We start from the raw sequence: 21,027 nt of genomic DNA, 5'->3' as shown, positions 1-21,027 counted from the left end.
ACGGCGGCCACTCAGGCGAAGAGGGTCCGGGGGCCGGCCGTGCGGGAGGCGACGGCGGCCACTCAGGCGAAGAGGGTCTGTGGGCCGCCCACGACGGCGATGGCGCCCGGCCAGTGGCCCAGCCAGCGGTCTAGAAAACGGCCGTTCAGCTCCAGACCCAGGCGAGGCTGAAGGCACGGAGGCTGGGCCAGGCGAGGCTGAAGGCACGGAGGCTGGGCCAGGCGAGGCTGAAGGCACGGAGGCTGGGCCAGGCGAGGCTGAAGGCACGGAGGCTGAAGGCTCTGAGGCTGAAGGCTCTGAGGCTGAAGGCTCTGAGGCTGAAGGCTCTGAGGCTGCAGCGGACGAAGGCTCTGAGGCTGCAGCGGACGAAGGCTCTGAGGCTGCAGCGGACGAAGGCTCTGAGGCTGCAGCGGACGAAGGCTCTGAGGCTGCAGCGGACGAAGGCTCTGAGGCAGAGGCCGGGCCGGGCGTGGGTGCAGCTGAGGCAGAGGCCGGGCCGGGCGTGGGTGCAGCTGAGGCAGAGGCCGGGCCGGGCGTGGGTGCAGCTGAGGCAGAGGCCGGGCCGGGCGTGGGTGCAGCTGAGGCAGAGGCCGGGCCGGGCGTGGGTGCAGCTGAGGCAGAGGCCGGGCCGGGCGTGGGTGCAGCTGAGGCAGAGGCCTGACCAGGCGATGCAGGCGCGGAGGCCTCTGGCCGGAGACAGGCAGGGCCAGTAGGCGCGGAGGCCTCTGGCCGGAGACAGGCAGGGCCAGTAGGCGCGGAGGCCCCTGGCCGGAGACAGGCAGGGCCAGTAGGCGCGGAGGCCCCTGGCCGGAGACAGGCAGGGCCAGTAGGCGCGGAGGCCCCTGGCTGAGGAGCGGCCGGGCCAGCGGGTGCGGAAACCCCTGGCTGAGGAGCGGCCGGGCCAGCGGGTGCGGAAACCCCTGGCTGAGAAGCAGGAAGGCTCACAGCTGGCTCTGGGTGCTGTGGCTGCAGGTCCGGGAACTGGACGGGATGGTGGACAGGTGACTGGGAAACAGGAGGCGACTGGACTACAGGGCACTGGGCGGCAGACTGGACTACAGAAGAGTGGAGGACAGGTGGAGACTGGACTACAGGTGACTGGAGGACAGGTGGAGACTGGGCTACAGGTGACTGGAGGACAGGTGGAGACTGGGCTACAGGTGACTGGAGGACAGGTGGAGACTGGGCTACAGGTGACTGGAAGACAGGTGGAGACTGGGCTACAGGTGGCTGAACTGACTGGAGGACAGCAGGAGACTGGACAGCAGGAGGTGACTGAGCTACAGGAGGTGACTGGAGGACAGGAGGGGACTGAGCTACAGGAGGTGACTGGAGGACAGGAGGGGACTGAGCTACAGGAGGTGACTGGAGGACAGGAGGGGACTGAGCTACAGGAGGTGACTGGAGGGAAAGCTGAACAGCAGGTGAGGGAACTGACTGGAGGGAAAGCTGAACAGCAGGTGAGGGAACTGACTGGAGGGAAAGCTGAACAGCAGGTGAGGGAACTGACTGGAGGGAAAGCTGAACAGCAGGTGAGGGAACTGACTGGAGGGAAAGCTGAACAGCAGGTGAGGGAACTGACTGGAGGGGAGATGCTAAGGGAGGAACAGAGGCAGGCGTGGCTGCTGGCTGAGCTACAGATTGAGCTAGTGACGGAGATAAAATTACGGCTTGGGCTCGTAAGGCTGGTGCCTGGGCAGGGGACAGTTCAGCTAATCTAACTAGGGATAGTGCGAGGGCGTGAAAGGCTGGGTCAGGAGGTGGATGAAGTGGTGAAGTAGCAGGTGGACCGGTTAGCTCCTCCAAGCCTCCAGGGAGGTCAAGCTGGGTGCTGGTTGCCCTCAACCTGGGCGCTGGGACGGGCACGGAAGGTGGCTGGACACCAGTCACCCCCACCTGAGAAACAGAAGCGGGTGTGGAGGTAGACCGGGTCGCAGCTGCCCTCCTCCTGGGAGCTGGCACTGGTGTGGGCGTAGACTGGGCCCCTGTGCTGGTGGGAAATGGCTGAATACTGGGTGTGGAAATAGTGACGGTGTGTGTGTTACTGGCAGGTTTATTGGAGATTGTTCTGATTTTTCTGCCACCACTATTTACAGTCTTTGGGGGAGCAGAGCAGAACAAATCTTCCCAGTCCACAGAATCCTCCAGGAGGGAAACATCCCATGAATGAGAGATGGGTTTATTGCGCGTTTTAAGTGAATAATCAGATGGTGAGTGCGAAAAACAGTCACTGGAGCTCACCATCGGGAGTGGCTGAAAGTAGTCCGTTCTATGGCGGCGTGTGCGCCGCTTTCTCTGGGAAGCGGAAGCGGCCGGGGAAAACAGCAGAGCCTCTGGCGCGGTAGCCTCCGTTGAGCCGAGGTGGGAGGCGTAGCCGTTGTGCCGCGGCGATGGTGGAGGTCCGGCAGATGAGGCGGCGGGTGTGGGAGCGAGGAGCGGAGTGGCGAGAGAGGGAGTGGCCGAAGCGCGGCGTGGAACGTCCACTCTCCACGGCAAATGCTCCGGTACAGGTGAGGCAGCAGGTGGGGGAACGCGGCGTCTCCGAGGCCCGCCCAGAGCCAAGCGAGTGCCCTCGAAGACGTGCTCTCGCTCCGCGAAGAGCCGCTGTCTCTCCTTGAGCTTTTCCGCCCACAAGGAGAGCGCTACCTCCTGCCGCTCGTAGAGGTCCGAGTCCGCTGGGTTCCAAACGTGTCTTCGTGGCACGGGTCGTGTCATTCTGTCAGCGGTTGGGTGGAGGCGAGGAAGAAGGAACCCAAACGCAGGACTCGCAGGTAGGTGACGATTTATTATAAGGAGTGGATGAACAGAACAAAGGGAGAAAATGGCTGGCTGGACGACTGACTGAAGCACTGACTGACTAACGGAACATACAGGCGGAGAGACAACATCACAATAACATCAATGACACGACAGAGAACTGGTGAAACCGAGGAACTTAAATACACAGGTTGAATGATGACAATGATTGGAAACAGGTGAGTACAGGGCTGAACATAAGCTGACTAATGACACGGGAGACAAGCTGACACGGGAAAAGACAGGAAGTGAGAACATTAATGTGGCGAACCAAACTGAACATGAACAAACTGAAATCACTGGGTCAACGACCCAGGAACCCTGACAATGTCGATCTGTTGATGCATGCTCAGGTATCCAGATAAGGAAATCCTAGAAAGTTGATCCTGTTCATCAGTGAGAGAAATGTTCCATCACTCATCTAAATAACTTCTTCAATCTAAGCTCACTGCAGGTTTCCTTGTAAAGAGTACATGACTACAAAGTAGCACCATTGCTGCGAGCTCAGTATCTGTTTCAGTTTTCTGGGACTTTGTTGGTGTTTTCAAACGGCCTCGGTCTAAAACATTTTTATCATGGGTTAAGATGCGCCCAGAGTTTGGGGAGTTTTGGGCAAGGTAATCTCCAATTAACCTGTCATGACATGTGAAGTGCAAACCTGCTGTGGGACTTTGGTGCGCATGTTTGTGTAGTTGTGCTGTTAATGAGAGGGTTTTGCAATTCCACACATTGGTAAACTTTAACAACAGCCAATCAGAGCCTGCAAGGAGACAGATGACAAAGAGAGTTTTCAGCCTCTCGGTTTTTGGAGTGCGCTGTCATGTAGCTTTTCTGGAGCCAGAAGTGACCATATTTGGATGAGTGGCTGAAATACTAAGCTAATTCTAGTTAGCTTGTTAGCTTTATAGATATATGTTAATAAGTAAGGTTTAAGACTAACCAAAAACTAAAATTTCACTCATGAACACTCATGCACAGACTTCTTGCATGATCTGTTAGTGCATATAGCCTCACAGGAACCAGGTTATCAATCTGGTAATTGCATTAAAATGCTTTACAAGGCACGATTGAGCGGTCCAGCTCACCGACTCCAGCTCCTTTAGCACACCTAGATTTAAATTTAATCAGAGTGACCCTTACCTTTGAGCCTTAACAAAAGCCACATGAGTAAGTTTAAGAAAGCAAAAGAAAAAATAAGAAGTAACGAAATTAAAACGATGTAACAGAAGGAGAGAAAAATAGAAGACGACAGTTTGAAAGTAAAAGGGAGAAAGAGAAACCACAGCAACGACCAAAATATGCATAAATAACAGTGACAATGTTACTAAACATCACAGAGTGCTAATAATATGAAATATTTTTAGAGGCAGAGGCAGCCCAAGATACTGTGTGTCTGTGCGAACCTGTGTGCGTGAGCCTGCTTGTATTTTTAAGGTTTCTCCATGTAGTGTCTAATAGTGGGTGTAGGGAGCCACAGCCCCACCCCCAGGAACAGAAGCAGGCAGGGAGGAGGCCCGGGCCCCAGTTATCCAGCGAGCCAGTGCATATGGCGCAGAAGAACCTCTGCCAGACAATATCGGGCGTCAGCTCCTCCCCAGAACCCTCAATGTCCACACGCAATTTAAATCTAAAAAGGGGCACTGGCACCAGAGGTGAGGCTGAAGATGTGCATCGTGTCTATCCCCAAGGCCCTATATGTGCCAAAGTTAAAATAACTCACCTGCCTACAGGTGTAAAGGAGGGAGAACTCAGCTAAAGAGACCAAAGCTGTTCATTAGAGTCAACCTGTAAACATAAAGTTGGACTTCTTAACACGAGAGGTTATCGGGGGACTGCCCTGAAGGTCAACTCCTTACTACGGGAGCTGATTGAAGGGCTGAGATAGAGAGAGAGAGAGAACTTGTAGATGTGTGACAAGATCACAACAAAGTAATCACACCGACAGTTTTCTGAGTTACAGATGAGTATCTTTAGCATGTACCCAGTCCGTATTTTCTTCAAGTGTATGCATGTTTGAGATGTGAGAGCAGGAAGTCCAGGAATAACTGCTCTGCAGGTTTTGCTATTTTTAGAGTCACGTTTGTCATTTTTTTGTTACACTTCATCTCATCAATCACAGTCACACAGATATCACAGATGGCTTTGCTCAGTCTGTGTTTGAGCACATGTGCCCGGTAATTATATGTTTAGAACTGCAAAACCAGGCTTTTAAGGCTTTATAGAAAAGAAATACTCTCTTGAAACTCGTGGGTTGATCTGTGGTATATTTTTGGCTTGTTTTTTCTTTTTAGTCCTTTAACCTGTTGTTGCTTTTTCCTATAAGAACATAAAAGTTAACCCCACCAGGTAAAGTGAGAGTCTAGCAAATAAAACCCCATCAATTTACATTTAATTTACATTTCAGACACCAAGCTAGCAGTTCCCTAGAGATGTTTAAAAGAAGCCGAAGCTGAAAATGCAAAGCAAAGTGAGTAGCGAACAGGGAGAGATTTCTGTCCTTTCATCTCATAATTTGAATCAAATCTTTCTGTGTGACAGGTGGTTTTATTCTACTACTTTTTGCATATGAGATATCAGCTAATAACCAGTCCACGAACTTCCTGCTTGGTACTTTGTGTTTCTACGCGGTTTGTGTTGGCTTGTGTTTTTCTGCAACCTCAGACCAGAAATCAGGAGGTTAAAGGGTCGAATGCCACAGTTTTAACACATAGAGCACGCTCAGTGTCATTCAGGTGCACCCACACTCTGCAGGCGGCTTCTCAAGTGGCCTCGCATGACCTGAAATCCTCGGCGGAGTCATCGGCAGGAACATCTGAACCAGATTTAAATCTGAGCAGCAGCAGAAGCGCAGCTAGTCTGTGTGAGATCAACCTTTGAGTGGGAGGTTGCAGGTTTGCGTTCCCACAACAACCAGATGCTCTCCTCGAGTGTCCCCGGGCAAAACGCCAGCGCCTCTCCCAGTGCTCACTTTAAGGTCAGAGCTGCTGTCACTGACCTGCTTTGAAACTTGTTTTCACTGAGTGCCACACTGGGAAATGAGAATCACGCATGGATGTAAAGAGGGCTTGCAGGGATTTCCTGTTTCACAGTGGACCTTTGGCGGCTTCATTCAGGATACTTTGAACATGTATTGCATTATTTGTCAGAAACCTGCATCTCTGGCCTCTCTCTGAGTGATTTCCACAAAATGCCTACCTGACAAAGACAAGTAAAGACCATCAGTATTATACAGTGTGTCAGGTGTGGAGCTGAGTTTTAAAATAGAAGATCTTCTAAATTTTCCCTCAGGGAGGCTTTTTAGCAGGTGCCATTTAGTGAATTGTCCGTTTAATGTTTAAAAAAACCTCAAAAAAATCTCAAATCACATCTGTCATTTAGCTTTTCACAGCATATACATCATGTACAATACTTGGAGTTTACTTAAATTCCCTCTCCTTGTATACTGAACATTGTTAATTTCAAGCCATTTAGCAGAGCCGTTAACAGAAGATTGTGCCTACTGGATGCACAAGCTGTAGGGCATCACATTGAAAAAATACAATGGTGTGTTGTAAAGCTCTCTCCATGCCCTTTCATATGATATATTACTCAATATATCAGTTTTTGACTGCCATTGTTAGGGCCCAAGGTCAAAGTTGACCTTGGGCCCTAACAATGGCAGTCAAGGTCAAATGCTTAGCTAACCTAGGTACTTATGTCCCCTGAGGCCTGGTATATTGCTGTGAAGTTTTAAGACGATCCATAAAAATTGTGGGTTCATATAAAGTTTTTACTTATTTTAAGATTTGGTGTGACTTTCACCAAAATTACCATCACACAAAACTTGAACACAGTATCTTGAAAACTGGATGTTAGATCACTAACAAACAGAACTGATTTTACTCCCTCTGTTCGGGGGGACAGTGATGTGATAGCTTGAAGTTTTACTTTGCTGCATAGCACTTGTGTCCTTTTAAACAGTCATCTTGATTTCTTATTGCTGAATGAGATTCATTTTTGCCAGATATGACTGTTTGCAAGTCTCCTTGACGCCTCAGTGGACACAACTTTATTTCTGTACTTCACCAAAGACAGCAACCTGTGAACTGTGACAGATCATGAGTTGGATGAGCTTATATTGAAAATTTCTGCAGGACCTCCTTTCATCTTCTATCTGAAATCTTCCGCTTTAGAGTTTGTTTCTCAGAAAGTCTGAGTGAAAAAAACAAGGCAGTGTTGGTTACATATGTAACCACTGACCGCTGAAGAAGGATCAGTATGTCCATTAGCAGTTGTGAATTCGGTTGAGCTGAAATACAGATGATGTGTGCAAAAATAGCTCCTTGTGCTAAACATATATCAGTTTCTCTAGTGCTGCAGAGACATTTCCAGTGGATTAACTTTTATTTCTTATAGCAATGTGCAGCACTCCACCCAATTTATCAAAAATTGTAATGTCTGGCTCCAAAATTCGACATAGCAGTGGCCAAAAAGGTAACTTTGGGTAAAGAGGTCTGGCGCGAACCTGTCTCAAGTTTGCTAAAAATACAGCTCTTTTTAGATGTGCTTTTTTCATGTAGAAAGCAGAAGTTAAACAGACAGACGCATGTCTCAGTTTTAAAAAGTGAGGTGTATCTAATCGCAGAACATGTCTGACTTTAGGGAAGTCTGTGGTTGGCGCCTGTGCTGTGTTATACTTAAATGAGTATGAATATTGAAGTTTGCCTATTTGGGCTGTAAAAACGACTTAAAAAAAGTCACTCAGAAAACTCAAAAGCAACCACAGTGAACCAAAAGAATCTCCAGGGACAGTTTTAAGGTGCTCCACAGTGTCACACCTTCTCAGGGAAAAAGAAAAGCTCCTCTGTGCTCTGGACGTCTGGTTCGAGTTATAGACGAGATGCCGGGCGGGTTTGCTGCTGGAGTTCAGTTACAGATACCTGCCTTCAATGGCGCTGACCTGCAGCCATCAAGGTTTGTTTACCACTTTGCACAAGTCCTTACCAAGCCAGTGTGAGCAACAGGACTGATGGGTTTATTGTAAATTAAACACCCCGCATTCTGATCGGCTCTGGAATAGAGAAGTGAACACGTGTCACAAGGGAAGAAGATTATCTCACACCCAGAGATAATCACCAGACACAACAGCAGCTGGAGCAACAGTTTAAACAGCTATTTAAGTAGAAAAAGAACCTTAAAAACCAACTTTAACATTAATGAAGTCGGGAAGTTGCATTCATATGAAATATGATGCCAAGCTTTATCACACAAGGTTACATATCAGATACTCAGAGAAGCTCTCAGCATTAGCCCTACGTTGTTCTCACACAGTCATCCTCTTTGTCCTACTTTCAGTTAAAACATTAGACCATTAGATGTACAGCTGAGTGGTATGGATACCCAAGATCATGTCTTGATATTTGCAGGTTGAATGGTGACAGAAGATAATTATCTGCCTTTTCTATGAAAGCGATATGTGAGATATCACAGCTACTTAGTTGGCATGGTAAAAAAAGCGAGGCTTCCTCTTCAGAAACATCAGTATGTCCGCTAACAGGAGCGTTAGATATTAAAAATACAAGTTAATCAGCTGGAAATTCATGAACTTATATCTATATCTATATATATGCTGCTACAGTTTTACAAAATCAGAAACAGGAGCACCAACCATAACAGAAAGTAAAGCCTTATTCTGCTGTGGCCTTTTCACTGCTTTACCTGCAGCCGTACAGCTTAATCTAATGAGGAACTGAAACTGTTACACTCCATCAGAGTCCACTGGAAGAAACTGCAATTTTACCTCAGAGAATACACACAATATTTGCCCGCCACAGCCTTGTTGTTAGATGCACAAAGTGACCAGAAACTGTGGTTTTGTGTCATGTAAATATCTGTGTTTCTGTTGGTGGAGGCTTTGAAAAGACACAACACATAATTGCACAAGGGGTGCAGTTATGTGTTACGTAAGTTTTTTTGTTAGGTGACATTTTTTCATTTAAATGCATTTTATTGCTAATGTCCGATCAGATTGTAAAATAACTTAGTGAGACCTCGCCTGGCTCTATCTGTTGCTTCTAACAGCCTGTATGCTGATTTCTATGTACAGCACTCAGGTTGGATTTTTAGTTGTTCTCTTCAGGGGTCATTGTCAGCAATTAGTCAACATTAGCTTAGAAAAGCTTGGAAATTAAATTGATGCTTTTGTAGCCTGAAGAACTGCTGATGGCTAAATTGCCCCCCTTTGTAAGTTGCCTCAGGCCTCACTCAGGCCTAGAGACTGATCGGCAGCCACATGGCAATTTACAGTTGCTGGGGAGAAGCGTGCATTCCCTGAACGTTTGAGCAAAGAGGATGATGTAGCAAAACTCCCATTGTGACTGCGTGGAAGACTTGTCTGTAAACATTTGCAGTTTGCTCTCAGGTCTGCAGTGAAAGTTGAAAAAGTTCAAGGTAACCTGGAAATATGGATTATTCACCTTCGAAGTAAAAGTTGCACCTTTTGAAATGTGTTGGTTTCAGTGGTCAGGAACAATCTTTTTTTTTTCAGGTTGTAGTAGTTTAGTCAAGAGCAGATTGCTGCGGTTGCCTGGAAGATACAATCCTGTCTGTAAAGAGTTGACAAATTCTTACTCAGTGAGAAACCGGAAACGGGGAATGTTCTCCTTCAAAGTAAAAGTTGTGCCTTCTTGCTGCAGAAGAGCGTCTGTTTGTGCTGCATATTAAGTGCCTTGAGTGCCAAAATTAATTAAATTAATAGATCACTGAATAATAAATTAAATATCCCATTAATTAATTAAAACGGGAAATAATTCATTAAATATATAGGTAATCATAAAATGTCATTTCATTTCATTTAAAACATTTTTACAATTATTTATTTCCCGTTATAATTAATTAACACATTTAATTTATTATTTGATTGTGTATTTAGTTAATTCATTTTGGCACTCAAGGCCCTCCACTGTCACACTTTTCACGGTTTCATTACCACTCGGCAAGTAGTTAGCAACTTCCAGCAACCTTCAGAAGCCACTTGCCATCTCACCACAGAATACACACTGTTCCCTAGCAACTGGTGGTTACCGGGGAGTCACTGCCATCTTCTAGGCCTGTTTCACAACAACTGGAATCAACTTCCAGCAACCACTTACAACTGATCTTTGATCACACATTTTCTTCTTGTGACCGATGGTTGCTGAGTAGTCTCGAGACCTGTGACTGAAACTCAGGCTCACATGATTCAGCTAAATATTTTTTCACGCTCTCAAAAGAAAGCAGTAAAGACTAATACCTCTGTTCACGCCTTTCAGTTTCAAAATTCACACGGCGTCTCTTAAGTAAATACAGACAGCAACTTTTCAATGCTGAAAGAACTTTCTGCACTGATGCAGACAGTAGTTAAGTGATCCGAAACATCGGTTTAAACCTTCAGCTTGTGTTTATTGGCTCTCTTGCATGTTATGCTTTCGTAGTGACGACTGAGTGAGCAGCCACCGACACCTATGGCGGTGAAGGTGATCGTCACTTCCAGCACTTCATTTGTCAACAGCTGGGGTTGCCTTTGCTAATTTGCACATTTTAACCCAAACCGCAGTCCTTCCCCAACCATAACCAAGCAACCTTTGGTCCCAAAATTTAAGCAGTAACCAGAAGTGAAAAATGAAACTAGGTGCAAATAAAAGAAAAGATCCAAATGGGAAGTGAAACAGGGTCCCTGGGCTGTTCACCCTTAAACAAGTAACCACTGTCCATTGTACCTCCAGTATGGCCATAATTCACGAGCACTGGTAAATCACGTGATGGCAGTGATGGGGGCAGTTGCATCATTAAAAGGAGTTTGTTATAGTAGATACACTGCCCAGCTTTAGACTGAAGCTGCTAATGTCTGTGTATGGATGTGCAGCCAAAGAGGAGTGTGGTCAGTCTAGATTTCAGCTGTGCAGTCTTGGATTTGTGCAGATCTGATTTAAAATCTTCCCCCTATCATAATAGATAAGTCTGATGAAGCCCTGTATTAGGAAAACATCTTTATACAGAGTTACACCTGCTTTTCATGACCTGATGCTGTAGTTTATTCAGAGTGTGTGAAGTCTGCACCTTTTGGTTTCATGTTTTCTGTAAATAAAATTGACCTTTTGAAATGGAAGAAACCTCATTTAGGAAGGAAGCTCTCCATTTCCTGTCACATTGAAAGTATATAAACCTCCTCAGCCTCGAAACTGTCACACTCGCACTAAAGTGGATCATCTTTGATCGCTGTCGCTGTCCCAAAGCAAGCGAGCTTACTGAACAGGGCTGAGCACACACGCTTGGTAAACAAGTCTGGCAACAGGTTACATCACTCTTCGGCTCACCTGGTTCCCATGGAAAGAGTGGATGGAGCAGATTAGACTCTGGAGAGCAGAGGTGGTCGGGGCTTTGTTATTTTTCCACTCAGCCAACTGTCAGCAGCTCTGAAGGAAAACAACCGCGCTGAACTGATCAGTGTGTGATACCTGACCCATAATCCAGCACGCAAACTCAATTTCAGCTCATGGATTTCTTCCATTTGATAGAATAGCTGCCCCTTTGAATCACCTCTTCTCTATTCAAATGATGTAAAACAGAGGAATTGCAGTATTTCTGATGCTGTATAATAAGTTTTTCAACAAGTACTTCTGAACAGTTCTGGAAGCTCATGATGGGAAAATGCCATACAAACACATTTATTTTAGGATGTTTTCCCTTACGTCCTTGGAATTTCTTTTGCTTAGTACAAACAATTCGAGTGAACTGAGAATCTGGAAAACATGGAACAGAGTGTTTTGGTCACCTTGTCAACAGCCTGAGACAAGGTGGACCTGAGACTATTCTGAATGCTCTAGAAAATGTGTTTTCTTTCTTAATGTGGATTTTGTTGATCTATGAGTTGATTAGTTGAGTGCTTGTTTAGTTGATTTTATTTGATGTGAGTAAAAGAATTCACAAATCCACTGTGAGGTTTGATTTTTAGTGGATTTCAGCTCGCTGTGAGGTCTGCACCGTGTCTTCACTTCACTTGTTTTGGCCCAGGTTCATATTGCTATGATGTCATAGTTTAGTTATGTGGAAAAAATCTGCCAATGTCCACTTAGGGAAAAAAAATCCCCCAAAAGGGGGGTGGTTAGGGTTGGGGTTAGAGTTGGGGGTTAGGATGTGGATCGTGGTTAGGGTTACGGGGCTGTAGTTAGGGTTATGGTTATGGGGTTTGGGTTTGGTGTGATGGTGTTTTCCTTTTGCAGAACTGTGACGTCACAACAACAATGACTGGTCAGTTGCAATGTTGAACCTGGACCAACATTAATTATGATGATCCAGGAACAACACTAACACGAGGATATTGGTGGGATCCACTTTTTGCCTTCAGAACAGTCTTAGTTCTTCATGTCACAGATTCAAAAAGGTGATGGAAACATTCCTCACAGATTTATGTCCATATTGACATGACAGCATCACACTGTTACACATGATGTGAATGTGCTTTTCCACAATGTCCCAAAGGTGCTCTATTGGACTGAGATCTGGTAACTGTGGAGGCCGTTTGAGTGCAGTGAACTTTTGAGTTCTGTGACGTGGTGCGTTATCCTGCTGCTATCCTGCTTGAACTATTAATACAAGGCCGGATGTATCCATGATTATTTAAGTTGTTTATGCCAAAGTCTGACCCTGCAATCTGAAACTGAAACTCATCACCAGGCAGCATAATGCAGCTTTCTGTTGTTCGGTTTTGTAAGCCTGTCTGAATTGTAGCCTCAGTTTCCTGTTCTTGGCTGACACACCCTCTGTGCTCTTCAGTTTCAAGGTTCAGTGTGTTTTGTGTGTTCAGAGATGCTCTTCTGCATACTTTTGTTGTAACGAGTGGTTATTTGAGTGGCCGTTGCCTTCCTGCCTTCTCAGTCATGCTTCATTTGGTCCCTAATGTAGACATAGAGGGAGCCATGGTTTACTCAAGGATGTCTGATGCTTGTTCGGCAGTGTCTTTTCTGTCTGCATGTCATCTCAGTTTATCCCAGCTGCTCTTATACTGACGAACACACACGTCAGTATACAGAACACATGCAGCTCCCAACTTTGTTTGTTGGGCTTCTCATGACCTCTCTCATTCTCAAACCAACGTTTTGACTCTGAAAAGAAACCGACCTTTTCCAAGAGTCACTTGAGATGTGGAGTTTCTCGGTCGTCAACCTGTCCTTTTAAAATAACCCCCTTTGTCTCTTTTTGTATGCACAGGCCCAAACCTCCACCTCCCGAGGGCGCCAAGTCCAACCCATCCAAACGCCATCGCGACAGGCTCAACGGCGAGCTGGACAAGCTCACCAGCCTGCTGCCCTTCACAGAGGAGGTGCGGTCCCGGCTGGACAAGCTGTCCGTCCTCCGCCTCAGCGTTGGGTACCTGAAGGTCAAGGGCTACTTCAACGGTAAGTCTTTGATCAACTCCCACGTCTGACAAATGCAATCCTTCAAATCAGAGTTTGTAGGATTTGTTTCAGATATGACAGGATATATATTATATATATAAGTCTTTGCGCAATGTTTGGCACCTAGTGAGTGAAAGGATGCTGTGTCACTGCTTCAGACACGTAACAATATACGAGTACGTGATGGTTTTAAAAAAAAACAACAACTTTTTTTCCCCAGATGCGCTATTTTGAAATGCCACGAGATGCTTCAGGCTTTTATGTTAATGCGATGGCATCAGATTTGTGCTGTGTTGAAATGTTTAATGGTGTATGCCTTTACCATGGAGTCAGCTGTTCAATGGGACTTAATCCAGAAACTAATCGAGCTGCAAGATGAAGCAAGTCAGCATCATTTTGAATCCAACATTTATGTTTAATAGCAGCAATGTTGGGAAAGCTGTGCTTATCCGAGCTTGATGTAAAGTCAGTGCAATACTGAGCTGGCTAATTAGATGTAATTATTAGATGTGGTCATATGTAACTCTGGAGATTACACTTGTTTTGTTGGGTTGGGATGTTTCAGTGGGTGTACAAATATAGTGGCTGTAAATCTGCAAATAAGTCAGCATTTATTGATGGATGTGTCACAGCGATTTTGTGCCAGATCAGTGTTCAGACACGTTGTGATGAAGAGCCAGAAAAGGCCAGGACAGGACACAAAAGGAAGAATTTTTGGGGGCCCTGAAACAGTGGAAATAATTAACATCCATCCATATATACAAGAGAGGAAGACATCATTGTGAAGCACTAAGATATCGTCCATGGTACCGGTTTGGTACAATAAATGGCTAAATCTAATAACAAAGTAGGGCCTGATTACAGCAACAAGTCATAACCACAGTTATTTAATTGACTGTAGAAAATCTTGAGTCACTGAACCCAAAAACTCCCTTTTTAACAGTAGACCATGAACTTGAAGTTGGACCGAAGTCCGATGATGTTTGCATGTCTTCTTCTATCGCTTTCATTCAGTCATTTTCACCACTCTTGATACGTTTTTCCAAACAGTTAATGAATAAAAACATCTCACCATTTCAAGACCTGAACAACAAATGGTTGTACTCTTCCATTGAAACCTCACTGACTCTGAAAAAGTGCTGCAAGAACCTGTGGGCGTGATTTAGGGTAAAGAGTGTTCAGACACAAAAATGAAATGGGAAGGGTTCATTTGACGCTCGGTACGATGTAACTGCTGGAACTGAGAAAATCAAGATGATAAATGTGAAACTATAGGCATCAGGAAAAAAAAGAAAAAATACACAAACTTTGCAGCAACTACTGCATATTACAGCAAAATTACACTACGTAGATTGACAGCACATGCTCGTGCGTAAGAAGCAGTGCAATGCTGGATTGTGGGCTTGTGACTTTTGCTCTTCGACACCTGTTTGAATGAAAGTTTGACGTGGTTTGATTGAAAACAGTCACTCGGTGCTGCACAGCGTCATGGAAAGTGAGAAATCCGTTGTCTTATGAGGAGCTGTGAGATTCAGATGAGAAATGACAAAACGTTGAGGGGTGAGGTGCGTGTAGCAACAATAACAGCGTGTACACAAACACGAGGAGTAAGGATAATGTGGGTGGGGAAATTCGCTCCTGATGTGAGAACTGCATCAAAGCAACCGAGAAAGACTGAAACTAAATAAATAATATGCAGATAGGGATGGGCTTTTCAAGCAGGAACAATTTCAGGATTCACTGGGAACCATTCAGCTATTCTTCGACGATCGCTCCCCCACCTGAACTGCCCTCACCCGACTTAGATGTGGCAGACTTACGACATGTTCGGATTACCTGGAGTGGCTTGCACACAAGACTTGTTGACAGCTGTAGTCTTTGGCCATCTGTGTTTCTCTTATTTGTGCAGGCCTACTTAATCTCACTGCACCACACATATTCTTGACTGGCAAAAAGCCTGGATACGCACAGCCACCACCTCCTGGCTAAAGTTACATCTTTACCGAGTGCTGGTAACAAATATATGTGAGTAACTAATAAATTGGTAAAGCAGTGTCAGGTTAATGTCCACACACCTTTGTGTGGGGTTAGACCACACTGGGCTCTGACACAGTCTGCATATAGCAGCTTACTTCGGTTTACTGATAGATGCTGGACACTTAGCTAGTGCTGTGCATTGATGAAATATGAATAATTTATTTAAGCAGTCTAATATTTTTGCTGCTGTAGAGTCCCACAAAACTCACAATGAGGCCTCAGTGTTTCTCTGATATAAAATCTGATATTTTATGGATCTTATGCTGTATTTACCCTCGTGCGATGAATTAGAGCAGTTTGAGGGTTACAGCGAGATAGATTTATTTGTTCTCTGCAGTGTTCTGTGATTCTGCAGTATACCTGCATTTTGTTTCCTACTATATATGAAAGTTTTTTTTTTACCTCCTCTGTTGGTTTCCTGTGTGGAAACTCCACTAAAACACACTCCACTAGTCAGACACACTTCGGGTTTATGAAAACTGTTTATTCTGAACCTTTTTAGACCAGCTTTATTTCCATTTCAGGCCCCAAATAAGGCAGCAGCATGCAGACAAACAGTGGTTTGAAACATCCTGCTGGGTGTGCATTCAGCTGAGATACACCAGGCTCACTTTTGTGGCTGATACTGGAAGAAGATAAGTTTAAGAATAGTTAAAGGGCAACTGTCTAGACAGTGATCCAAATTGTTGTTTTAAACAACAGGACAAATACGACAGTGTTTGTTCAGTATGCGCACAGCAAGCCACGAGAAAGGAAAGACGTCTCGGGCTAGCATGAAAGTCTGCTAAAGCTATAAGTAGTGTTGCAGTGGAGTCTTCCTTTGCTTGAGCTCCACGTCTTCACCAGTTCAGCATGGTACTTCTTGAATAATCCAGGTAAAAAGACCATGAATACATACCCCAGCATTGCCTCCAGTTTGTGTGCATGGTTTCTGACAAAGAAACTGAACAAGCTGGTGCTCAGTCATTGTGTTTGCAAAGGGAAGACAATCAGGAGGATGGATTTAAAGGGGGAGGAGTGAAGATAGATGGTTTCAGGCAAAGGGTGAACTGAGGGGATGCACCATAGGGTAAAGAATGATTATTCAATTCAATTCAGTTGAGTTTTATTTATATAGTGCAAAATCACAACAACATTATACTAAGCTGATTTATTTTGAAAGGTAAAGACCCTGCAATAATACAGAGAAAACCCCACCAATCAAACAACCCCATATGAGTGAGCACTTGGCGGCAGTGGGAAGGAAAAACTCCCTTTTAACAGGAAGAAACCTCCAGCAGCACTAGTTTAGCGAGCGGCAACCAGCTGAGGGTGATTATTATGAACTGTGAACTATGCAAAGCTACTGTAGTAGAATAAAAATATGATGGTGGAAATCAGCTGCAGTTATTTAGTGTATAAAATATACTGCCTACAGAGTTAGTCTTAGGCCCAAAGAAAGTCACTTTAAGTTTTAAGAAAAGCCCAACATTTGTGTACACTTGTTATTTTCTCTGCGCACGGTACAGAACATACATGATCATATCAGCATTTCAGGCCACAGCACAGAACAGGTGCATGTCTCATCGGCCTGACAGCATTTATGCAGAAATTCTCGCCTCTTCTCACTCCTGTTGCCGAGGAGGACTGATCCAAATACACGGCAAGTCAGAAGGGCCACATTTCACAGTCATGCACTGATATAGCCTCTCAGCTGGTGGCTACCACACCCCCGCTTATCATTTACTGTAAATAGGAAGCTTGTCTTTCAGGCAGCCTGGATCTAATCATTGCTATTTTCACAAGAGGCAGCAGAACAAAGCGAGGAAGCTCGCTGGAAACTCAAATAACCTCGGTGATCGTCTGCGCCATGTTGACAGAAATAGGGGTAGAATTCACTTTTAGATAAATAATCTTCTTGAGCCCCAGAGGAGAGGATTGTTATTTTCCAAGAGGTCAGAGACCATCGGTGCATCGGTCAATGTTATAAAACAAACCCGTCCACTGCTATCCTTAAAGCTAGGTTGGAAAAAAAAAAAAAAAAAATTTTCTAGCTCCATTTTTTAAATATTTTGATTTGTAGGTCAAGAAGTTATTTAGCTTATAATTGGCCCTGTGCAGCCCCTCAATGCATCATCTGTTTGAAATACCATATTTTCCGCACTATAAGGCGCACTTAAATTGCTTTAATTTTCTCAAAAATCGACAGTGTGCCTTATAATCTGGTGCACCTTATGTATGAATTCTGGTTGTGCTTACTGACCTTGAACCAATTTTATGTGGTACACGGCGCTCAAAAATCTGTCAAAAATGTTTTAGTACGACTTTGGTAAGCTACGAAGCCACACCGCTTGATGGATTGTCAGAGCATTATGTCTATTGTAGTCAGGAGCCTCGTGGAGTAATCTGGCTCCAGAACTCTGTCTGCTTCAGGTCTCAAAGTCAAACGAACATTGCAGCATCACTGAGAGTTAAAAACTGTCTAAATTCTTTCATCTTTAATAAAATGATCAGCGTTGCTGCTTTACCAGGTGTAACAATTAAGTTTAACATCCAGGCATCCATGAAAACAGAATTTATTAAATTTAATGGAGTTAGAAGTTGGCAGGAAGTTAGCTCGCTAGTTTACGCCTAAACATGATATAGCATGTTCTGACTGAGAGATTTATGAAAAATTAAAACGTACAGCTCTGCCATCACTTCCAACATAAATGAAGACAGAAAACTAAAAAGCAGTGACGTTTGTAGGGTTACTGAAGTTGGGCTAGCTGGTATATAATGATGTGGTACGTGATTGATAGCGACACAGCTATGTTAGCATAACAAACAGTGAAGCTGGAGGATGAACCCTAACCTTTTTCCACTCGATAAAGGTTAACATGAGGGTTCCTGATGGTTAGAGACAAATGCAATCGCATGGCAGGATGCTGTAAACGGAACAAACTACAGTTAGGAGAATAACTGAGATAATCCATCCAGCTTACGGGGTTAGTCATTAATATACTGCAACAACATGGGAATAGAGCAGCTACGAGAGAATTCAGCATTAATGAATCACTGTTATGGAAGTGGAGGAAGCAAGAAGAATTTGTTGAGTAAAGTTTGACTTGTCTGACTGTTTTGTTTCGCTTAATGCACCTTATGTATGAAAAATACTGTAAGCTAGTTTCGCTCCACCCTCATTATATCAACCCTCCTCTCCTAAATAGAAGGCTTGAGAAGCTAGTGGGTGGGACTTCTGTACTTGAGAGGACCATATTAGGGATATAAATCCAATCCATTATTATTATTATTATTATTATTATTATTATTATTATTATAATATCCTCTCTCTGATATCATACAGAGTAGAAGAGTAGGAAAAACTGGGTGAGGCATGAACGTTTGACTCCCCACGTTAGATCTGAACATTCAGCAGTGAGCTGGACAGGAAATAATCAAAACAAAAAATGGCTCATTTCCAAAGTAACAACTTGAAAAAGTGGTTACGTTGTCTTTTAAAAAGGCCACATGGAAGCATTTTAAACCTACATTCTTATTGCTGGCCAGCAGGGGGCGCCTCCTTTTGTGCACAAAGACTGGCGGTTCTATAGACGTTTGTGCTAAAACTGCACTTACATTATCTCAGTCTGTGACCTCAGCAAACACCTTTCTGTTGACTTTATGATCTCAGTTCTTTGTTTTGAGTCTTATTTAATAAAGCACAAATTTTATTTTGTATATTTTGATCCGATTTAACATCAATTAAATGATAAAGCCAGGTGTGATTTAAGGTGGGTCTAGATTATAATTGACAAAGTCCTCCTGTGTGAGGGTGCGGTGTCCTTCAGCTTGAGTACACCATTGGTTTGGCTTCACGAGCCAGTGTGTGATGCCACACAGACTACGTCCTTCTTTAAAGTACAGTCTATGTAAATCTAACACAAGGTTAAAGACAGTTTAAAGGAGAGAGTGAATCATGGCTAAAATGTGGAAGACAGCACAATTGGCTACTGTGAACATATTTGTCTTTGTGTTTAGAAATATTAAACTGTAGAGGAATAAAGAAAAGGTTGAATGAAGCCAAAAGCTCCAGCCAAGATGATTAAGCATTCAGTGCGCTAAAGGCGTGGTCAGTTTATTTTTATCAGATTGCATTTTCAGTCATATGGTTAGTGGATTTCTGAGTGGAGTTGACAGAAGGAGCTGAAACTGAAACGAGCAGAGATGTTGTTTATATAGTGGGGCATATTTAATGCATACGGGTTAGACGCTAAACTTTTATTAAGCACGTGTTTACTGCTGTGTTTGTATCTCATCGTCATCTCTTGGAAGCCCACGATAAATTCTCCCAGCTCAAAAAGTTTTACATAAGGTAATCAGAGGACAGATCAGAAGGGAGGTGATATATGGCCAAATACTGGAATAATAAAACTGCTTCAGCGTTCAATTTATTAGCTTTGTGCTGGAACCGACAGGAATTTTTCTCCTGGAACAGCGAGTAAACTGAGCCAGAAGTCTCAGGCGCTGGCAAGTGATCAGTGAATCACTGGCATTGACTAACAACCCTATCAACCCCCTGCAGTCGTTGGTCTATTTATGCTCTGAGACATGGTATTAAAAAACAAAAAGAAAAAGAGAAAACAGACATATTGGCTATTTAATGCGAGCGTGTAGCCGCTCTCATCAAAGCAGCGGAGCCCCGACTGCCTGCTGCCAAAGGAAACAAGACAGCAGAGCTGGTTTCGCTTTGGTCTCATCAATTATTTGGCCGTGCGGGTCACTTAGTGTCAGCTGAACAAAAGCGTTTGGAGGCGGCGCTGGGAGTCTGGTTTCCTTCAAACCCCGCTGTCGCTGCAGCAGCTTCCCTCCTCACCGCTCTTATTTTGAAATATCAAATTGAGAACAGCTTGATCCAGAAGTTAGACGGTTTGCCTGCGAACGTAGCATGTTGGATCCAAGATTTCTTCACTCATCCCCACTTGTTTCTTGGCCACCCTCCCTTTTCCACCCACCGATCTCCACCCATTTCCTGTGGCGCCCCCTGCAGCCCCTTGGTGGGCCCCCTTTTCCTTCAACTGTTCAGCTTCTTCCTCCTTTTCTGAAGTTCACAGCTCCCCCGACCCCCGCCGCCCTCCATCTCCACCTCAAACAAACTGCAGGACTCCGGTTTGTTGTTACAGCAGGGAGGCCTGTTCGTGCAGCAGACCTACGTCGGCACAACTCGAGACTTTATGCATTCATAAAACCCTCCAATTTTACCTTTTCTGCACTCCTTCAAAGCCTTCTTTAAAAAGCTGCCTTTTTAGTGCATGAAGACTTTTGAAGTGCTTTGTTTGTGCTTGCTTTGGGCTTTTCTTAAGTATTAAAAAGTCCTCATTACGCTGGCTTTCTCATTATGTAATGACAGGTCCACCTTAAGATAACTCCAAAGTGCAGTCTGCTTCTCTGAAACAAGCCGTGCCTCATCAGTCTGACGGATTTTGTTGGCTTTTATCTGAAGAAAATTTGAAGGTATTGTCGATGAGACTTGCCAGGGTTTCCAGCATAAATTTCTCTAGCCTCTCTTTTGTTTCTACTCACTATTAATTGTGATAAGCCCAAACTTATTTGCATAGCCGGCTTTAAAAGCAATAAAAGAAAACAAAGTACTTCAACCAGGGAAATAAAGGCAGGCATTAAAGTCAGGAAATTAAGATTAAAGGACGAGGAGGGTAAAAATAACAGTGAAAACAATAAAAACAAAGGACACCGAGCAGCAAAAAGCAAGGCTGTAAAATTAAGTTTACAAGGTGATTTTAAAAGGCAGTGATACACTACA

The 21,027-nt window shown here is 44.5% G+C and overlaps 1 protein-coding gene across 1 annotated transcript in view; it reads left to right on the top strand.

Annotated features, from left to right (window-relative positions):
* Nucleotides 1–21,027, top strand: part of ahr2 (aryl hydrocarbon receptor 2) — a 99,781-nt gene that overhangs the window by 9,647 nt on the left and 69,107 nt on the right. Inside the window, exon 2 of the mRNA XM_085348961.1 lies at nucleotides 13,024–13,211. Coding sequence (XP_085205087.1) covers nucleotides 13,024–13,211 — 188 coding nt within the window. The remainder of the gene's footprint in view (nucleotides 1–13,023; nucleotides 13,212–21,027) is intronic.

Source organism: Diplotaxodon limnothrissa, linkage group LG23 (assembly GCF_057381915.1).
Source record: "Diplotaxodon limnothrissa isolate DT_005_m linkage group LG23, D_limnothrissa_male_GT1.1, whole genome shotgun sequence".
Taxonomy (NCBI): Eukaryota; Metazoa; Chordata; class Actinopteri; order Cichliformes; family Cichlidae; genus Diplotaxodon; species Diplotaxodon limnothrissa.
The sequence above is the reverse complement of the archived record's forward strand: the minus strand, read 5'-3'. Positions and strand labels throughout refer to the sequence as shown.